At 40.9% G+C, this 20,622-nt stretch overlaps 1 protein-coding gene across 6 annotated transcripts in view; it reads right to left on the bottom strand.

The window, feature by feature from the left end:
- The window catches only part of VPS13B (vacuolar protein sorting 13 homolog B), a 749,374-nt gene that overhangs the window by 68,720 nt on the left and 660,032 nt on the right, over positions 1 to 20,622 (bottom strand). For all 6 annotated transcript variants that reach the window (XM_032421506.1, XM_032421505.1, XM_032421503.1 and 3 more), the window contains one exon: positions 18,088 to 18,249. In XM_032421506.1, the coding sequence (XP_032277397.1) occupies positions 18,088 to 18,249 (162 nt within the window). The remainder of the gene's footprint in view (positions 1 to 18,087; positions 18,250 to 20,622) is intronic.

Below are 20,622 nucleotides of genomic sequence, written 5' to 3'. Positions count from 1 at the left end.
TGACATGACGGTCAGTTCACCTCTGTAGCCTCCGAGCCCCTCCCATAGGGTCTGGTTTGCTCTATTACTTATTCACATGATCCTTGGAGCTGTTTAATGTAATTATTTGAGCTTTTCCCCCCTATGGCGATAGGGTTTTTTTTTCCCCCCAATATAGCAAATATTTTAAGGATCTACATCTATTAAATGTTTACCATAAGCCAACGAACTAAGCTACACATGATGGATATAGAGATGAACGAGACACACTACTTGCACTGGAAATTCTCACAATAGAGTGGCAGAAACAGATATTTAACAAGAAAACTTATGCTGCAAAATTTTATGAGAGGAAGGAAAAATTGTTGTAGGACTCCAGAGGTATTCTGCTTGGGGAGCTAAAAGATTGACCAGAGGACATACTTAGTTATGAAAAGAAATAACATGAAAAAACATGCTGAAATAGAGTAAAGAAAAGATATACAGGACTGTTGTTTCTGATAAACAAAAGCAGGCGACAGCCTAACTTGGAGTGTTTTTTTCTGCACAAAATTAATGTCTACAAAGCACACTGACCGCATTATAAGTAGGGACAGGTCCCAAAAGTAGCAAGCTATAGCTTCAAACCATTTTTGCAAACAAACAACTTCTTGTCCTACTTCTTGTCAATGTAATTTGGAAAATTAACTTTATAGTATGAACTCATCGGCTTACAATCCTCTAATAGCTTTGATCCTAACCCAAATGGAACCACTGAATTTTGATCCTGGAAAGGAAAGAGTCATACTGGAACAAAAATCATCATTTTAAAAGGAGGCCAGATCTTGCTCTTATGCAGCCAGAGGTATGTGTAGGTTCTTGGGGCTGAGGAGACGTGAGGGTTAGGAAGAGGACCTGCCCACGAGAGAGTGGTGTGGAAAGGGAGGCTAAAGAGGCAGGGGACTCTTCGTCAGTAGCTGCTGCTTCCCCTCTGGGCATCAGTCATCAGTAAAGACCAGGGACCGAAGCCTTAGAGACACGGATAGAAAGTAACTGACGGTTTCTTAGGCTGTTTGGTGTCCTGCTCTTCACTATCTCCCTGGTCTTTCTCCATCTACAGAGAGATAGTAGCTCCCAGGGAGAAACAGACTGGCAGTACTCCGCTGTATTTATGAGAGGTCATCACGAGACAAACACTACAGAGGAAGAAAGACTCAGGAACAACAAAAACAGCTGCGAACAAGGGGAACTGTAGTTTTTCAAAAAGTGTGACAATTTGGGGTATCAGAGAAGCATGAAAAGATGTAGGAGAAGGTGTCCCCTCTGTATAACTGAGAAATATTAGGATATGTCAGCTAGAAAATGGGAAATGAGACTGGAATTGACTTTGTCCTTCTGCCCTGTAGCTGGGGACGAGACTAACAATCTCATTATTCCTCAAGTGATAACAAGAGTCTAACCAAGGACAGTCCATATGCCACAATCACTAACGAACACTGAAAATAAGCCATGTGACCTCTAAAAAAATATCACAAAGCAAAGGGAAGAGAGTATCATCTTAAAAAGTGAGGGGAAAAGAGTAGTTACCATAAACACATTGTTGCAGAATTCAGGAAAAGAATATCAGGAAAGTTTTTGGTCTTTTTTAAACTTCTTTAAACTGAAAAATAAATGATTTCTGTAAAACTGTAGAAAACTACTGAGAGGAAAGAACAGTCTGGCATAAACAGAAAAGAGCCTGAGGTTAAAATAAATAGGTGGTATAAAAAGGTAATTAGATAAAACAATAAATGCAGGAACGCATTTTGCAGAATAATGATTTACACTGACAGAGCAAATATGAATAACTACTAGGAAAAAAAAATTGAAAACCTTTAGAGTTAAAGACAAATATATAAAGAAATAGGACAGAAAATAATCACAGGTATCAAAGAAAAACAAAATATACACAATTAATATAAAAAAAGAAATAATTCTATCATCTCTTCCATCTATAAGGCTCTAGAGCTTTAAAACCGTGCACTGCGTCCTTCCATCATATAGTTCACGGTAAATTATTTGAACTTCCACGGGTAAACAGGATGTCAAATGTCACACACTTTTAGCAAACATTAAGGCTTAATCCATGTTTCAGCATATCTACAAGCAAATCATAGAATCTTTCTAAAATTAGAAAAGATTTATATTTTATAAGTAACTCTAAACAGAAATCCAAATTCAAAAATTTATTTATGGTTTTTCACTGTTCAGACATGAGCCTCTGTGCAGTAACTGGCTGAGAATGCATACTTAGAGAAAAAGGAGTTAAAAAAGAAGTAAGAGTAGGACGAATAATTGTGGTACTTCTGACTTACACATTGTCTACAAAACAATGGGATGCTTCATGTGTATTCTTTGCTAAAAAATTGCTTAAACACAAATTGTCTAAATTAGCAAAAAATAATATACCTCAAAAAATTTTTTGCAGGAAGATGTCATGAGCAAATTCTCTCATATATTAAAATATGATTTTATGCATAATTTTTGGGACATAATAATTATAAAATCAGATATAAAGGCACATAGTAAAAAAAGTATGAAATGACATGTAGATTTTGAAAAGATCATTTCGGCATTACACATATACTTTGTTTTCATGTTTCTAAAGGGTGTGGACTTCCCTGTATTTAAATGACATGTGACTGAAAAAACACGACACTAATGACTGCCTTACATGCAGAACTGTCTGGGCCTTGGAGACGGTTCACCCCTGATAACTGCCACAAAGGGTTGAAAAGCGAAAGTTCAGAAAAATGTGGTATGTATGCGTATGTGTGAGTACAGAAAAGGATGGTTTGTCCATAAAATACGAAATAATTCCTATTTTCTTTTAAATTAATTAAATAAAATAACAACTTCAATTGCTTAATTGAGTTGCACCAACAGCCAGGAGATTCTGGTGCTGTGTAGACACACTCTTTTGACAGAAGGATAGCCGACGGTCGCCATGCTCTTGGTTGGACCCAGCTCTTCAGTGGAAGAGAAAAGAGCATGTTGGACAGAAATAAAGAATGATTTAGGTGAGCTGAGAAATGGAAACGAGTAAGAAACAAGAGATAATGTTTAATAGTCGTTCAGGTTTGGAAAAATATTTTGAGTCTGTGAGCCAAACTGTTTTATTTGTTTGAAAATCAATTTTGACTAAATACAAATATAAACAACAGAGAAACCCAACCTAAAAAACTTTCTTTTAAATTGTTCTCAAATGTAACATTCATCATTCAGCAAAATTTAGTGTAAAATAGAAGTCATGCCAACACGTGTTCTAAGAAAGGATAAAACAGTTTGATGCAATCTTTATTTTTAGTCATCATGGCAATTTAGACAATTATAATTGTTATCCCTAATTTTTAATTGGAAAAAAAAAGAAGTTAACAGATGGATATAAAAGAAATCCAAAATTTTCATAGTTATTTATTTTCATTTAACTAAACTGCCTTGCCATACTAAGAAAACATTTTTGTAAAGGTTAAATAAAGTATTTCATGGCAACCGCTGCTTCTCGGTGCCTGTATAACAGGAAACATGAGCCAAAGTTGTGCAAGTTGGTTTGCTTTCCCAGTAAGGGAATGTGGTATCTAAGACCTTGTCCTAACTCATTTTATCCCCAAGTGTAAGTCAAGCAAGTCAAATATGAACTAATGCCTGAAGGGAAGTCCCTGACTCCAAAAGTATGGATTATTTCACATTTATCTTAAAATCTGCTCTCAGAGTTCTTAAAATTCACTAACTTGGCAAGTCAGGAATTATCATGAGAAATGAAATAATTTCATAACTATGAAGTCATCCAACATTCCATGCATCTGACACTCATTGGGCTTGGCCATGTCTTGGGCATTATTCTGACCTTTAGATAATAAGCTCTTCAATATCCTGTTCAGTATGGAAATAATTAAAAAGTACCACAGTATAATAGGTGTGCCATTGTCTTTAACAGAGTTAATGCTTTTGTTACAGACTTGTGCTAATAGGTTATGATTAGAGACAATCACATTATGTATGCTGAAATCTTTATAACATTCTTTTTTTTTTTTTTTTTTTTTTTTTAAAGATTATTTATTTATTTATCTGAGAGAGAGAATGGGAGACAGAGAGCATGAGAGGGGGAGGATCAGAGGGAGAAGCAGACTCCCCACTGAGCAGGGAGCCCGATGCGGGACTCGATCCCGGGACTCCAGGATCATGACCTGAGCCGAAGGCAGTTGCTTAACCAACTGAGCCACCCAGGCGCCCCTCTTTATAACATTCTTAATCAGTATTTCCCATTACTTAAAAATGGCAAAATACCACACTTTAATGGTCCAGCTGCATTCCCTTTCTCCCAGTACTCTGTATGAAAATTCACATTTAATACTAGTTCAGGAAAGGACCTTTATGTTTAGACATCAAGAATTCACATTTCCAGAGCACGGGCTTGTGAAAAGCCTTTGAGTGTCTTGTAAAAAGCTTAAGGAATCTTCAGTACATTTTTCTCCAAAGCTGTATTTCAATATCTAAAATTTATTGCCAGAGGAGGGACAGAGAGACCATTAAGCAGCACCAGCAGTCATTCCTCTGGGTGCTTCACAGCTGAAATAATCCCCAGTTGTTCTTTTTATGCAGGCTTGTAGAAAAGTCCAGAAATCAGCCCTGGGACTGAATAAAGTGCCCTCTCACAATCCTCTTTGCCATTTCAAAGTCTTAACTAGGTCATACTGCGAATCATTTTTACCAAGAAACTTTGAAAAATACGGGAAAAATAAAACTCAGCCCCAAGCCTCTGCCTCTTATTTCGAGTGAATGCATTTCCCAACAGAAAATGAAGAAATTCCAAATATGCTCTAGCTACCAGATACGTAATGACCAAAACTGTTAGGGCCCTATTTACCTCTATTGGTTACTTCACAAGGCCCTCTAAGCTTCCTCAGAGAATGTAAGTCTCTTGGAATCTCCCATGAAACTGAAATATTTGAGAGAGAAAGGCGAAGGGACAGAGTCTACAGTCTGCTATTTTGCTCTTTCAATTACTGCCTAAAACCGAAATAAAGATGCAGTTGGTGGTGACTGGACAGTAGGTTCCGGGTACTCAAATGGAGTCAGTGTTTACAGAATATTTGGGATTAAAATCCTTGCCAGATGGTCCCAAGAAGTGTTTACCTCACTGTTGATTTTAGCTATCTCAATGTCAGCAACAGTAAAAAGAAGCTCGTTCTGCCACTGGGGAACAAAGGCATACAATCCTTCCTCCCCACATGGAATTGCTAGCTGCAGACAGCTGTGCCCTCCACAACAAGGGTGATACTGGAGGTTTCTGGGAATCGACTTCCATGGTTAGAGAAGGAGAAAATGTGTGGCAAAGTTAACTTGAAATGATTTACTTTAAATCGGTAATATTTGGTAACTATACAACGTACTTTTAGTTTATGACAAACAGTAAGAGTGCTGGCTGGCTCAGTGGGTAGAGCATGCAACTCTTGATCTCAGGGTCGTGAGTTCGAGCCCCATGCGTGGTATAGAGTTTACTTAAAAAAAAAAAAATGAAAAAAGAATAAGTTGGGAAGAGTTGGACCTGCCCGGGGACCTGAAAGGTGCTTTCATTTGGAGAATACTGTGAATTTCCTCCTGTAGTGATCTCCTAGTTTTGTCATAGTTTTCATTAGAGGCCACTGGGAGGTCAAAGGGGAGGAGGTGTGGGAGACCAGAAACTACTCTTAATTAAAAGCCCAACTTCACTGACAGTATACAGAAGCATACATTCTGAGATCAGAGGGCCTCTTTTTGGTCAGTATAGTACACACAAAATATCCAATCGGATGCAAAAAAGTTCATAATTTTCATATTGTTAAAATAATTAAGCTTTTAAGTCTATGTTCTTGAGAGATGTCAGAAACATTATGAGTAAGTAATGAAAACATTTATTTATTCAGTGAACATTTACCAAATGCCTAATATGAGCAGGCTACTGGATTAGATACTGTGGAAAATTCCTTCTTTTTTTTTTTAAAGCCTCCTACTCTTTTTTTCTTTCTTTTTACTTTCAGCAAATACCCATTACGACCTCATCTCCATTCACACTCATCCTCATTCTCTCTCTCTTATTTCAAAGTCAGAGGAGGCTTTTGTGGTAAGTTGCAAATGGCCACAAATTCTCTCAGCAACTCTCAGCGAGAGGTAATACCTAGTTCCTTATTCTTTGGATCTGGCCTAACCCTGTGACTTGCTCTGCCTGAGAAGGTGGCAGGAGATGCTGTGTGAGCTCCGAGCTTCGGCTCAACAGGCTTTGCGGTTTCTGCTCTGGCTTTCCTGTCTGGGCTAGCCTGCTGGGGCAGTCCCATGGAAGAGAACCAAGAGTACCCTGGCCAGCAGCCTGCCAACTACCACATATGTAGGTGAGGCCATGTTGGACCACAAGAGAGCCGTGCGGACCCCAGCAGAAGAGCCTCCTGAGGGCATCTAGGTTTCTGACCAACAGACTCATGAGCTAAATACATTTTTTTAAGCTACTAAGTTTTGGGGTGCTCTGTTAAGCAGCAATAGATATCCGATATAAACCTCCTCCCATCCAGGGTCAATCCTTTACCTGTGATCTGGATTCCTTCCTCCTCCCCTCTTTTAAGACTTTATGCCACTAATCATTTTTCCTCTCTTCTGCGTATCAACCTCTGCTTCCATATAGAACATGCCTTAGTTTCTTCCATTTAAAACCCTTGCTTGATCCTGCAGCTTTCTCTAGCTAACACCCAGTCAAGAGTAAAAAAAAAAAAAAAAAAAAATTCATGCTGATTCTCTCCATTTCCTCACCTTCTGTTCATTTTCAACCCACTTCAATTTGGCCTCTATCCATATTTTGCCATGAAAATGTTTTCCTTGAGCCATCAATGACCTCTCAATTGACAAATATAATGGCCTCTTCAGTTCGTCTTACTCAATCTCTGTATGGCATCTGATAATTCTGCCCCTCTAGATATTCTCCTTTCTTGGCTTTTAGAACACTGTATGTCCTAGTTTTCCTGTTATGTCTAAGTTTTCCTCACACCTCTTATCCCTTTCAGTGGATCCCATTTCTTAGCCTAATCCCTAAATTCTACTATTATTCCTTATGGCAGCCCACTTCCAAGATCGCACCAGTGAGCCTTGTCCTCTGTTATTTGTGCCTTTGCGTAGTCCCCTCCCACGCTGAATAGGGCTGACCTGTGTAACCACTAGGATGTCACAGAAATGACAATGAATGACTTCCGAGCTTAGGTCATAAAAGACACTGTGGCTTCTGTCTTGTTCTATCTTGTATCACTTGATCTGGGGGAAGCCAGTGGCTATGTCATGAGAATACTCAATGAACTCTATGGAGAGATCCTTGTAGCAAAGAGCCAAGTCCTCTTGCCAAGAGCCATATGAGTGAGCCATTTTGGAAATGGATCCTCCAGCCCAGTCAAGCCTTTAGATGACTAAAGTTCCAGCTGATGTCTTGACTGCGGCCTTCTCAGAGACTCTGAGCTACATCTACCCAGTTCAACCACTCCCAAAATTCTTGGCTAATGAAATGGAGATTAAAAAAAAAATGTTTGTTGTATTATCTACTCGGGTTTTTAGGTCATTTATTAAACAGCAATATGTAACTAATATAGATTCTGTTATCTCCAAGTGGGGTGCTACCAAAACAAAAGCCTAAAAATGCAAGGGGCTTTGGAGCAGGCAAGTGGGCAGAAATTAGAAGGACTTGAGAAGAGTGTTGGTCAATATCTAAGGTGCTTCAAAGATGCTTTTAATAGTTACTTGATGGCCTGAGAGGAGGCTGTCAGTAAGGAGGCGAGAACGGTGTTGCTGGACGTTGGGAGAAAGGGGATCCTTGCTATGCAGTGGTGGAGAGTTTAGCAACACTACAAGCTAGAGTGACATGGAAAGTAGAAATGCGCCTAATCAACTATGTGATCTAGCTCAGGAGATTTCCAGGCAGTGTTGAAGTAACTCCTGGCTTCTATCTGCTGCTTATATTAAAGTCTGGGAGGGGCTGACAGAAGCTTAAGGAAGAACTGTTAGATAAAAAGGAGCCAGGACTTGCTAGTTTTCAACATTTCTAGCCTTCCAGATGGCAAATGATGCTAAAATCAAGAAGTGGTTTCTAGGCAAAGATCAAATCCAGGACACGGCCAGGAAAGCTGGTTTAGGGATGAAGCTAAGGATGTGGCTGTAAAAGCCTTTGTTAGGATCTCAAAAAGATCTAAATTGGTGTCTCAGAAAACTATTCAAACAATAGGGCTTCTAAGACACTCAGCAGTGTGAACAAATCCCAAAGCAGAGAAGGAATTACCTTGAAGAGATACGTGATTTTGTCCACTGTAGCAAACCCCAGTAAGATTAACAAGAGCCCCATAAAGTTGTTTAAAGAATTATATTGGCAGAAACACTCCCAATTTAGACTGAAAGAGACAAAGTACAAGATGGTAAAGAGGCCTGTGATTCTTCAAAATTCTACTGCTAGAAAGCAGGCTGAGAAAACTATGAAGTGCAAACAAAGGACACTTTTCATGAAAAAGGATGGATGACTCAGAGGCTTGAGCCAAGACTCCAAAGCCATGAGCCACGGACAATTATTCCTGAGCGGAGTATGAGTGATTACTAATCGAGAAACTTCTGACATTTATCTGGTTGGATATTAGAATTTTTATGGACCAGTAACTGATGGGTCTCCCCTTTTCTCCTTTTATGAACGGGAGTGTCTGCAGTAGCCATCCTTCGCCTGTACACCACTGGTGTACACTGTCCTACTGCAAGAGCTAACTAACAAAGTCCTCTTCTCTTAGCCCCGCCTCCTTGGGCATTCTGATCTATTCCCACGGCTACCTAGGCACAGATGACAGACCCAATTTTTACCTCTTAGACCAGACTATTCTTTTGACATTCTGACTCTTCCATTCAATTTGCCTCCTCTACATGGCCACGTGGATGTCTGGTTAGAAAGGGAAAAGGGAAGGAAAGGAACCTTTGGTTATAGAGAGCTGAGTTCTTCACTAGGCACTTTATAAATGTTATTGCATGGGATAGTCACTAAAATCTCTTGATTTTGCAGAAGAGGAAGCTGAGACTCCAAGGAATTAAGAAACTTTTCCAATCTTACATAGCTAACAAGCCTTAGGAGTGAAACCCAGGTATTTACGGCTTCAAATCCATGTTTTTTCTAATATATCATCCTTTCTGCCCTCCCAAGTAACCCAAAACTCGGTGTGTCCACAATGGGTTTTAGAATCACCCTGTTGCACTCTCATATCCTATTCCATCCTCTGTCTCTAAAACACTGTCTTTCTACTCAGTTCCCTGTCTTGGGCCAACAGCAACACTGCCAACTTGTCCCCTAAGTCTAGAACCTCAGAATCAAACTAGACCCTTCTCTTCCATGACCATTACCCAAATCCTGGTGACTGTAACTCCCAAATAGCTTCCGAACAGATCACTTCCAGCGTAAACCTTCTCTTCTAGCCTCCCTGATACCCCAAAAGAAGTTCAGAGTTATTCCAGTGGTTTCCCCTACAGTTTCCCTCCAGCTAATCCTCAAGATTTTCTCTTTCTCTTTGGTTTTTAGTAGTTTCATCATGAGGTGCTTGAGTGTGAGTTTCTTTGAGATGTCTGTTTGGAGTTTTCCTGAGCTTCTTGGGTCTGCAAATTTCTATCTTTCCCAAAACTTGGGAAGTTTTTTGAGCTTATTTAATTTTTTTGGCCCCACTCTCTCACTCTCTACTCATTCTTAGATTGTAATTACTCATATATTAGACCTTTTGAAATTGTCCCACAGGTCTCTGCAGTTCGATTCATTTTGTTTGATTTTTCTCTCTCCTTCAGGCTGGATGATTTCTAGTGATCTATCTTCAAGTGTACTGTCTTTTTTTCTCTGTCATGTTGTATTATATTTCTATCACTGAATGACAAATTGCCACAAATTTAGCAGCTTAAAAGAACACAGTTTTACCATCACTCTGTCTGTGGGCCAGGAGTCCAAGCAGGGAAGAATCCACTTCCAAGTGCACTCAGGTTGTTGGCAGAATATATTCCCCTGTGGCTATAGGATGAGGGCTCTGACTTACTAATGACTGGGGCCGGCAGCCACCTGCAGGTCCTGGAGGCTTCCCACAGCTCCCTGACCCATGGCCTTCTTTGTAGGCACTCACAACACGACAGTTTGCTTCTTCAAGGCCAGCAGGAGCATATGTCTCTCTCTCTCTCTCTCTCCTCACAAAAGGGCCCAGCCCCTCTTTTAGGGTTTTATATGATTCAGTGAGGTCCACAAAATAGTTTCCCTTTTGATTAATTAAAAATCAACTAATTCGGGACCTTAATTACATCTGTAAAATACCTTCCCCTGTGTTATAGTTGCTTTGAAGTATATGGACATTCTAACCTCTGGGTCATACTTGGCGTTAACATCTGTTAATTATCTTTCTCTTGAAATTGAACTTTTTTTTTTTTTGAGATTCTTGAGATTTGTTGAATAATTTTGGTTTATAGTATGGACACTGTCAAGGTTTTGTTGTGGGAACTCTGGATTTTCTTATAATTGCTCCAGAGTGTTAATGTATTTGATTTAACAAATACCCAATTTGTTTAGACTCAAACGGAAAACTCTCACACCTGGGCGAGCGGCAGCTTGGATTCGTTCCGTTCTTTAAGCCTTGGGTACAGGCTGCTTCTGGTTTTCCCCAGGCACATGTGCTTCCGCAGTCAGTGGACAGTTGGGCCAAATTATTTTCCTGCTTTCTGGCTTCCCCTTGTCCAAGGTTTTCTCCTCGTTCTCCAGCAGCCTTGGTGGCCTGAGCTCTTTCCCCTGCTATGTGGGGCCAGGATGATGCTGGGCTACCCCCGTGCTGAAGCGACTGCAGTTGCCGTCAAGGCACAGCCAGAAAAAATGGGGAATTCACTCAGCAGGTCACTTGCTCAAAGTTTTGATTCCTCTCCAAAATCTGCCTGCCTTTGTTCAGTCTTCAGAAGTAGTTTTTTGTGTTTTGCTCAGAATTTATAGCTATTATTCACAGAAGGGTGAGTCTGCTAGGCATTTACACCAAGTGGTGACTTCTCCTCTGTCTTGGCTCAGTGGCTGTCACCTCTGTCACTCCTGGCTCTGCAGCCAGGTCCCCACTACTCCCTGCTTGCATCCTCCATCTCCTCAAGGCTGCCTTTCAACTACACCACAGGGATCTTCCCAGGATGCACAGGAGAGATCCTGTGACCCCTCTACTGAAAGCCCTTCCGTAGGCCAAAGTCGCCCAGCACATCCAGGTGGATCTCCACAAATGCACTGCCAGGCTCTTCAGAACGCAAACCCTCCAAACAGTGGTGCGCTGGAGTTAGCTCATACTCATTTGTGAAAAAGAACTGCTGAACATTCAGGAATTTTGCGAGCCGGTTGTTAAATCACTGGTAGCTTGAGATCAGCTATGGTGGGAGTATTCACACCATTAAAATCAGCCAGCCCGACACATCAGGGCTTCCCACACCACCGGCCAAGAGCCAGTTACCAACATACATCTCTTCAGCGGGGCACACGATTTTTATGCCTGAGTTATTCTGAACAAAATCTGAATTCCCTTGAACATGACATGCTACAGATACAGATATATATATATCTCTTCCTGGTTCTGCCTCATGTGCTTCCTCCACTGCTGTTCACTGGGCCAACTTCTACTCAGCCTTCAAACTGACCTCTGGGGAAAGCCAACTTTGACCTCTTCAAGGGTTTAGTTTCGCCTGCCTTCGTGTTACCACTGCCTCAAGACAGCACTGAAGCCGCTTAGCGCAGCACACACGGGCTCCTACCTACCTTCCCATCCTGCGGTTTCACACGTGTCCTCTCTACTGCAGTCAAATCAGCCAAGTTGTCCTACCAGGCCACGCTGTGTCCTTCCTCTGCAGCTTTCACACATGCTGATTCCTTTATCTGACCACCACCACCACCACCCTCACTTCATCGGCCCAACTCTTACTGAAACATTAAGCTTCCACACAAATATCCCTTCTATCGGCAAGCCTTGCCAGATTCTCATCCTCATGTTAGATTTGGAAACATTTTCTTTGAGCTCCCATCAAGACCTTGCCCATATCCAGAAGCAATGGACTGTACTTCCTGATTCTCTCACTTTTCTTCCTTATGGTTAGCATTTTAATTCAGTTACCCGTCATTTCCCCCTGTCTTGAATTACTGCAATAATGTCCTGATAGATACTGATCATGTCCATAAAAATCTGTTTACTTTTCGGACTCCCTCATTAGACAGTAAGTTCTTTACAAAAAAATGAACATATTTAATTACACACAAGAGGTCACAATAAATGAACATTTGTGGATTAAAACTGAATGGGAGGTTGGGAGACTAAATCAGCTGCTAGAGGGAAATAATGGCAGACAGGAGGGCTTGTGAGTGACTTGAGTCAGGCCTTGGATGCCAGATAATTTGGATATTTAATAGATGATGGGAAGGCTATGAAGATTTTTGGACAGGAAACTGTAATAATTAAAGCATTATTCAGGGAAGTTCCTTGAGATGTAGTCTGCAAGATACACTGGAGTGGGGCAAAGCTGTAACTAAGAGAATATTTGAGAGAAACTTGCAATCGTTCATATGAGAATTAAGATAACCGTTACTGATAAGTCACTGCACTTGCCACTCTTCCAGTGAGTGTTTGAAATTCCTTTTATAGTCTGTCTATAAATTTTTTCAGGGTTTTCACTTAATTTCTTTCTGCTTTCATAATCTATAGCCCTTATTTAAAAAAGTTGAGACCTATATAAAAATGTAATAAAGTGGAAACATATCATCTTACCCTACTACTCAGATGCAACCACTGGCAACATTTTGATATATCTCCTTCCAGCATTTTCTATGCATTTTGCTCTTATATTGCTAAGATCATATATATAATTTTATATTCTGTTTTCTGACTGATAGGATATGGTAGCACTTCCTCTTTCTGTGTAAAAAATGTGAAGGTCTGACAGTTGTTTATCATTCAGATATGTTAGATTTTACTCAACTATAGCCTTAAAAGTGAACACTTTGGTTTTTAATTGATACTATAGATAAAACTGTGATAAACATTTTTTGTGTATAAACTTTTGTTTTAATTTGTATTATATCCTGAGAGTAGATTACTAGTAGGGGATTTACTAAATCAAAGGCTGAGACCATTTTAATGGCTTTTGTGCTTATTAAATTGCTTTCTAGAAAGGAAGTATTAATTCCATTTGCATCTTCTACACAAACCTTAACATGCATGCCACGTGCCATATAATAGCAGAGGCAAACCCCTGAAAAATTTATCACTTTAAACAGTTTTGCCAACATAGAATATTTCCTTGTCTCCCTAAGTCTGCTTTTAAATTTTTAAAACTGTGACTGTGACAATAAGGAATGTGCTCTTTCTTTATGATATGTATATACATATGCATTATGTAAATGGATGTGAAAAGAGTGAAGTGAATGAGAATTACAGTCTAGTTAACGAAACTGACAACTGGCTGGACTCACCATAAGATAGGTAGATACTCAAAACCTATTACTATCCCTTTAGACAAGAGGAAAAATGCTCAGATCTCACTTTAAAATATTTTTACATACGAAGAGTGAACTGGAGAACTGTCTATCTATAGAAGCCCAGAAGAGGTAAAATAAACATATTTTACCATTATGTGGTGAGTACAGGTTGGTTATATGTGCTGGATTTAAACTATTACCTGTCACTTCTTCATTTCTGAAACATTTTGCCAAGTTTTCAAGTGATAGAAATATCACTTAGGTCAGAGTGAAAAAACTGAACGTCAAGCCTTTAGTCTACTGAGTTTTGTCAACAGAGAGGTCTCCAAGCAGGACTGGCAAACTATGGCTTGTGGGCCAAATGGGGTGCACTGCCTATTTTTGTACAGCCTGTGAGCTAAAAATGGTTTTTACATTTTTAAATGGTCAAAAAAAATTAGAATACTATTTCGTGATGTGTGAAAGTTACTGAAATTCAAATTTCATAGTCTATAAATGAAGTTTTATTGGAACACAGCCATATTTTTCATTATGGCTGCTTTTGTGCAGAGAGGAATAGCTGTGAGAGAGCCAGGAAGGCCCCAAAAGCCTAAAATATGGACTATGTGGCCCTACACAGAGAAAGTTTGCCAACCTCTGCCTTGGAGTACTATACGATTTTCTATTTTCTTCACTAAATCTGACTACTTTAATGAGTATGTCCCAGATGGTCTGCTGCTCTTCAAAATTCTTACCTTGTTACATTTTGCATTTTAAAATATCTGCCATTTTTCATGAGCTTATGAAACTTTCTATTATGTCCATCGTGGAGCAATATTTTATTATTTTCTATAGCTCTGTCTAGAGCCCATTTTCACCTTGGTAGATGGTTTGATTACTGAAATTAAGTCACTGGTAGCTGGAATTCTGCAATTCTAGTATATGTGCTGCCGAAGCGAGCACTGGAATTTTGCAATTCTAAAAAAATGTATAATCTATAAATTGTGCATGTTTTGAGGATAAAAGCACATGCAATTCCCTTACATACAAGGTGGAGGCATTCCTATTTCAAGTTTAATTCGCCAACAGTGCTCTCTATTAACCAGGAAAGGAAGTCAGCTTGAACAGCCTTTACACAAATCCTACTGGTTGATGGAAGTGTCCCCATATTCAGTTTGGCTACATTAAACAAAACCTTCCTTGACCCTAAGCTGCACCTACTACCCATATTCTGGGGAAAGATACCGTAAACTCACACCTATAGTTAGATTCATCTTTATACAATATGAAGCACTTCTTTAAAGACCAGTCTCTTGCTAGTTACTGTTCTCATCCAACTTGATCTGAAGTCTACTGAACTGGGATATTTAAGGGCCCTCTGTGGTGGCATATACGATTGTGCAGCTGAGTATGTTCAACTATTCCCTAGGAATTAGTTTTGTTCTTCCTTTGTTTGTTTAAGCAAGCAACAGTTACGGGATATCTAGCATTTAGTGATTCCGCCTCAGAGCACGTGTTAGAAACTATAAGGAGAGTTTACAACTTTTCAATTTTAAAATCAGCTTTGGATTTCTGGAATTGGTGTGTCCATGTTTCTTCCCATCCTGTTGGGACTTACTGTTGTTAGCAACCTCCTGTGTGGTTCTAAGATATGCTGACCTCTTTGAAACCTTTCCAGCTGTCGTTGCCACTTTCTCTATCTCTGCAATGTAAGCTACATTGTTTAGTGGAGTTAAGTTCTATGAACTCTGGAAATCCTCCCTGAGACTATGAATTGACTAACACCCAAGGTAGCATAAACATGCAGACACAAATGTTCCTAAAACCAAGCCTGCTGGGCAACGCAGGAAATGACGTGGAGCCTGAAAAAACCAACAGTTTGCTCAGTTGCAAGTCTATGACTACCTGCAGGTGCAGTCTGAAGATAAGTGGCTAGTTTTTCGATCCTCAGATGTAACCTCTCATTAGAACACAACAGAATTTGCAATTGTGGATGCAAGGAATTCCACGAAGAAGCTCTGGGCCGATTAAGACTTCTGGTTTCAGAGGGTTCTAAAACACACTTCCTTCAACCTATGGAGTTTTGTAGAGAGACATCATTTTTTTTTTTTTTTTTTAAACAAAGCTGATGTAAGTTTTAGCCTGAAGATTATAATGACTACAGCTCATTAAAATTTGTATCCAGAGAATGCAGTTGCAAATTTTAAGGAAAAAGAAAAGTTTAATAGCTATCTGTCTTGTGTCCTGTTTGTCATAAAAAGCTTCTTATTATTTTTGGTAATAAAGTTAAGACTTTGCAAGGGATTTACTTGGACTAAGAATCCCACATTAGTCTAGCTTTAAATATGGAGTATTAGACTAGCGATTCTCGGCCTATCTCTTGAAACCTCATAGCTTGGCTATTCTAATAGACAAATCATGCAGCCCAAACCTAGGAGAGCTGGACAATGCCGTAGAAATAACATTCTACTGAGAATCAAAAGATATGGAATTCAGTCCCAACTCTACCACCATCTCAGCTTACTATTCCCATTTGTCTCCTTATTTATAACTTGCATAACAAATAACACAAACCACACATGGATATTGTGAAAACCAAACTAGTAACAAATATGAGAAGACCTTGAAAACAGGCAAAAGGGTAAAATATGAAGGTGTCGTGCTGGCAACGGTCAGCCATGTTTCTTTCCTGGTCCTTTCCTTCCCACCCAGACACCGCATGTCCGTAATATGACGACTCCTGTTCCTCCACAGCCCTGAGCTCTTATCATCACCCTTCTCATCCGGGAATCTTTTTTTTTTTTTTTTAAGATTTTATTTATTTGAGAGAGAGACCACGTGAGCGAGAGAACACAAGCAGGGGGAATAGCACAGGGAGAGGGAGAAGCAGGCTCTCTGCTGAGCCAGGAGCCCGATGCGGGGCTCGATCCCAGGACCCTGCGATCATGACCTGAGCCAAAAGCAGATGCTTAACTGACTGAGCCACCCAGGCGTCCCCAGTATCTGGGAATCTTGAGGGTCACCAAGAGCCACGTGGTCTGTGCCTCTTAAAGCAACTGGTGGGGGAGGTAAGCTTCCTGCATTTTGCTTTCTGTGGGTAGAGGCCTGAGCCTGTGTGGGTGTGGGTGCAGTGGCCAAGGGCCACGGCTACACTGGGCTGCGCCTTTCCAGAGGTTTCTCCTGTTGCTGAAAATGCAATTACTGTGGAAACTTTTTGAACATCTAAAAGGTTATACGACAAGTATTAACATGGGTTGTCTCTGAGTGGTTGCCATTATAGAAGTTCTGTTTTTTTTTTGCCACATGTCTGTATGTTCTCACTTCTGCAATTAGTAAGACAAAAGCCCAAAAAGATATTTTGAAACAAACAAACAAACAAACAAACTGGCCTTTAACTATGTTATGAGGGGCAAACAACTAAACCACTTAAGAACACAGAAATATCTCGAGAGAAACAGAAAACAAGGGCATGCCATTCACTCTAAAAAGATGAGTACAACATCGTCTCATTGGAGAAATTTTTCTAAGAAGTTTTATTAAGAAAGGATTTATGTGGTTTTAATGTCCTGTCAGGTTTACTAGAATTAAATAAATATTCTTAAATAAGAATGTACTGTGTCTACCTTTCCAAATTTTATTCTAGTACTGTGGCAGTATGATGAAAAAGCAAGCAAGAAATCAGAATCTAGCTACTGGGCGGGGGCGGGGCGGGGTGGGGGGGAAGCAAGAGGGACCCCGAGGGCATAACATATTCTGAAGCTGGTCTATAGACCAGATGGGAAAACTTGCTCTCTAATCTAATGACTTTCTTTTAATCACAAGCAGTACTTTCCTTATTACCCAGAGTTTTAGAAATACATTATTCTTGAGATGACTTCCTAGGATTTCTTTTACTCATTTAAGACCACATCTTTGTATTTAATTCATCCTCATATTATCCCTGCAGGGCATATCCCTCTAATTATTCCCATCTAAAGTGACAGGAAAATGGAATTACACTACTTGGAAAACAGACATCCTTTGGTATGTCTTTTCTCAGTGCCCCCTTGGTCACAGATTGTGAGCTGTCCTTGGAGGGCAAGGGCTGTGACTTCCCTGTCTTTGCAAGTCCAGTGCCCAGGCCATGCCGGGTGCAGAGTATGTACGTGGTAAAAATCTGAACAAATGCGTAAATAATAATAGCCAACGCGTAATGCTGACAGTATCTCGAGCACTATTCTCGCGCCATTATACACAGTAACTCACTTAGTCCTCAGAACCCTACAAAACGGGTCCTCTCATTATCCCCACTGTACAGATGAGAAAACTGAAGTGCGGCGAGCAAAGCGAGGTTTACACAGAGCCAGGATCAGAGCCCACGAGCTCCGGCTCTAGAGCCCACCGGCGCCCGCAGCACCCGGGCTAGCCAGGAGACCGCCCCTCCGAGAGCAGCACGCATGCACGGGGCTCCCATCTCTCAACGCTTCTGGGTTTCTGTCGGGGGCGGCTACGCTGTGGGGTGCCCTGGGAGGCTTAAGAAGGGCCGTAACTGGACACAGGCACACAAATGCAGAATCAACGAATCGCCAACCTTCCCGGTCCCAGTTGCGGTGCCTGTAAGGCTGCCTCTCAAATACCTGCGGGGACCTGTGAGAACGCCAGCTGTACTGGTGACTGTGGAGACGCGCCAGCAGAAGGTTTTCATCAGTATCCACCTGGCCAAAGCGCAGTGTCTCCTGTGTGTCATTACAGATCACAAAATGGCTGAAGACCAACTCCTCCACCTCAGGGCACTGGTTCTGAAAGAAAAAGAACGCGAAAGCCAACGTGCATCAGATTAATTGCAAGATGTTTGGCAGCTGTCTGCCCAGTGGCGACTGTTACAACGCAGAAACACTACAAGATCTGTTGTCATTAGCTCTGGTATACAAAGTATTCTGTACTTCCAGGAGAAGCACAAAAAAATACCTTAAAGAGATCTTAAATGTTCCAAGAATATGTTTTGATTTATACTCCTGCAAAATAAATCATACGCACAGAAGAGTAAGGGAACAATGAGATCCCTCAAACTTTTAACATTTTAAAACGAATTAACATGCTACAAAGAACGCTGCACTGAGTAGTGCACGTTTCTGAGCAGAGTACTGGAGGCTAGAATTACCGTGTTCCTGGCCTTCTAAACTCGACAATCAAGACCAATTACCAAAGCCACAGTTTGTACCCTACAGAAAGTAAGGATCATTTAGGTAATACATCCCCAGATCCCTTAAGGGGGAGGGTGGATGTGTGTGTGTGTAAATCTGCTCAGGGAAAGATGTAAATAAAACCATAACTTTCCCTCTATTGTTAAGAGGCTGAACACACAAAACAGACCAGCTCCGGAGTCAGTGGAAGCCAAGCTGCAGTTTTCAAGAGAGATAATGTGCGTTGAAAAACAGTTGTTGGTGTCTGTGTCAGCGAACAGTCATCCGTCAGCTCATGTCTCCCATTCATCTGCTGAGGCTCAACAAGTTAGTACTATGTTCCCGTGTTGAGACCTCCCTTCTCAACTTAATGGTGTCTCCATCGCTTGCTGTTATATCCAAACACGGACAAAGTGACAGAGCATTTCTGTGTTTCCTCTTCTATCACTCTGGTTAGGTTATGGCTTAAAAAATAATAAACATACTTTTGGTAAATGAATAGTTAAAAAGATGCTCCAGTTGAGAATGCAAGAAAAAAATATTAATTAGCCAATCAATTTGCGGACAATGGGAGGTAACCGTAACTGATACTTCTGGTGGCCTCTATTTCCTGGTTGTAGAGCTAAATGTCACAATGCCACACTGGGTCACTTGCCATTTTCCCAAGGGGAGGGAGAGTAAAAGGGGACACATAACTCACAAGGACAGTGATTTAAGTGATTATGAGGCCTGAGGAATCTAAGGACGAAAGTACCTGGAATCCAGCCTGGACCAAGACCTGACCTAGAACCTCATCCAGAACAGGTATCCTGGGGGGCAGAATCCACTCTTAGTCATGCACAAGGCCCCCTAAGTAGATGCGCAGTGCTTTCTGGCTGCAGCTGGCGGAGAGGCCCTGAAACACCTCATTCTTCCAAATACTGTCGGGGACTCCTCACTCTGTCATCCATCGATTCTCACCAACCTCCCTATTCTCACGGAGCGGAACCTTGCTTGACAGCCACACTAATCACAAAAAAGAGTCTTGGGTTAAGAGAGACCAAAGTACTTACAGGCAAAAATTACCTATTGTCTACCACACTCTATGCTGTGGCTTTTATTTTTTTTTAATTTTTAATTTTTTAAAGATTTTATTTATTTATGTGAGAGAGAGAGAATGAGAGAGAGAGCGAGAGAGCATGAGAAGGGAGAGAGTCAGAGGGAGAAGCAGACTCCCTGCTGAGCAGGGAGCCTGATGTGGGAATCGATCCTGGGACTCCAGGATCATGACCTGAGCTGAAGGCAGTCGCTTAACCAACTGAGCCACCCAGGTGCCCCTACACTGTGGCTTTTAATCATGAGCTACGATTTCAAAGCTTGACTCCCAGTGGGGTTGAATGTCCTGCCTGATCTGACCCCGCCGCAACTTGAGCCACTCTCCACTGGCTTGCCCCACCCGAGCCCCGCGAGCTCTTTCCTGCTCCTCCAACATCGCACTGGCCCCCTTTCAAGTCATTCAACACATCCAACTCCTTCCTGTCTCAGTGCCTTTCCCTTGCTTGGACCTTTTTTCCTTCACACTTGACTAACTTCTTTCTACTTACACTCAGGTTCCCGTTTTCAGGTCACTTCTTCTGAGGAGCCTTTTGGGAGCACCCCCAGAGCAGGTCACATCCCCCTATTTTATGCTCACATCACACTCTACTATTTCACTTTCCCTCCTGGGACTAAGAAATTATTTGTTTGATTCTGGGTTCACTCCTGTCTCCATCATTAGAGTCCATGCTGCATGAGGGCAGGAACCAGGTCTGTGTTATTTACCAGTTTATCTCCAGTACTCAGCATAATGCCTGACATATAGGGACCGGATAAACACTTATGAAACAAATACAGGAGTAAATTTAATTTTTAAAATTATAAGTGAATACATGTTCAAAGTAGAAAAATTAGAAAATATAGGAAGTATGTATTTTTTTAAGTCTCTAATTTTACACTCAAATAACTGCTGTT

Source organism: Phoca vitulina, unplaced genomic scaffold (assembly GCF_004348235.1).
Source record: "Phoca vitulina isolate PV1807 unplaced genomic scaffold, GSC_HSeal_1.0 scaffold25, whole genome shotgun sequence".
Lineage (NCBI taxonomy): Eukaryota > Metazoa > Chordata > Mammalia > Carnivora > Phocidae > Phoca > Phoca vitulina.
This window is presented reverse-complemented; position numbering and strand designations above follow the sequence as displayed.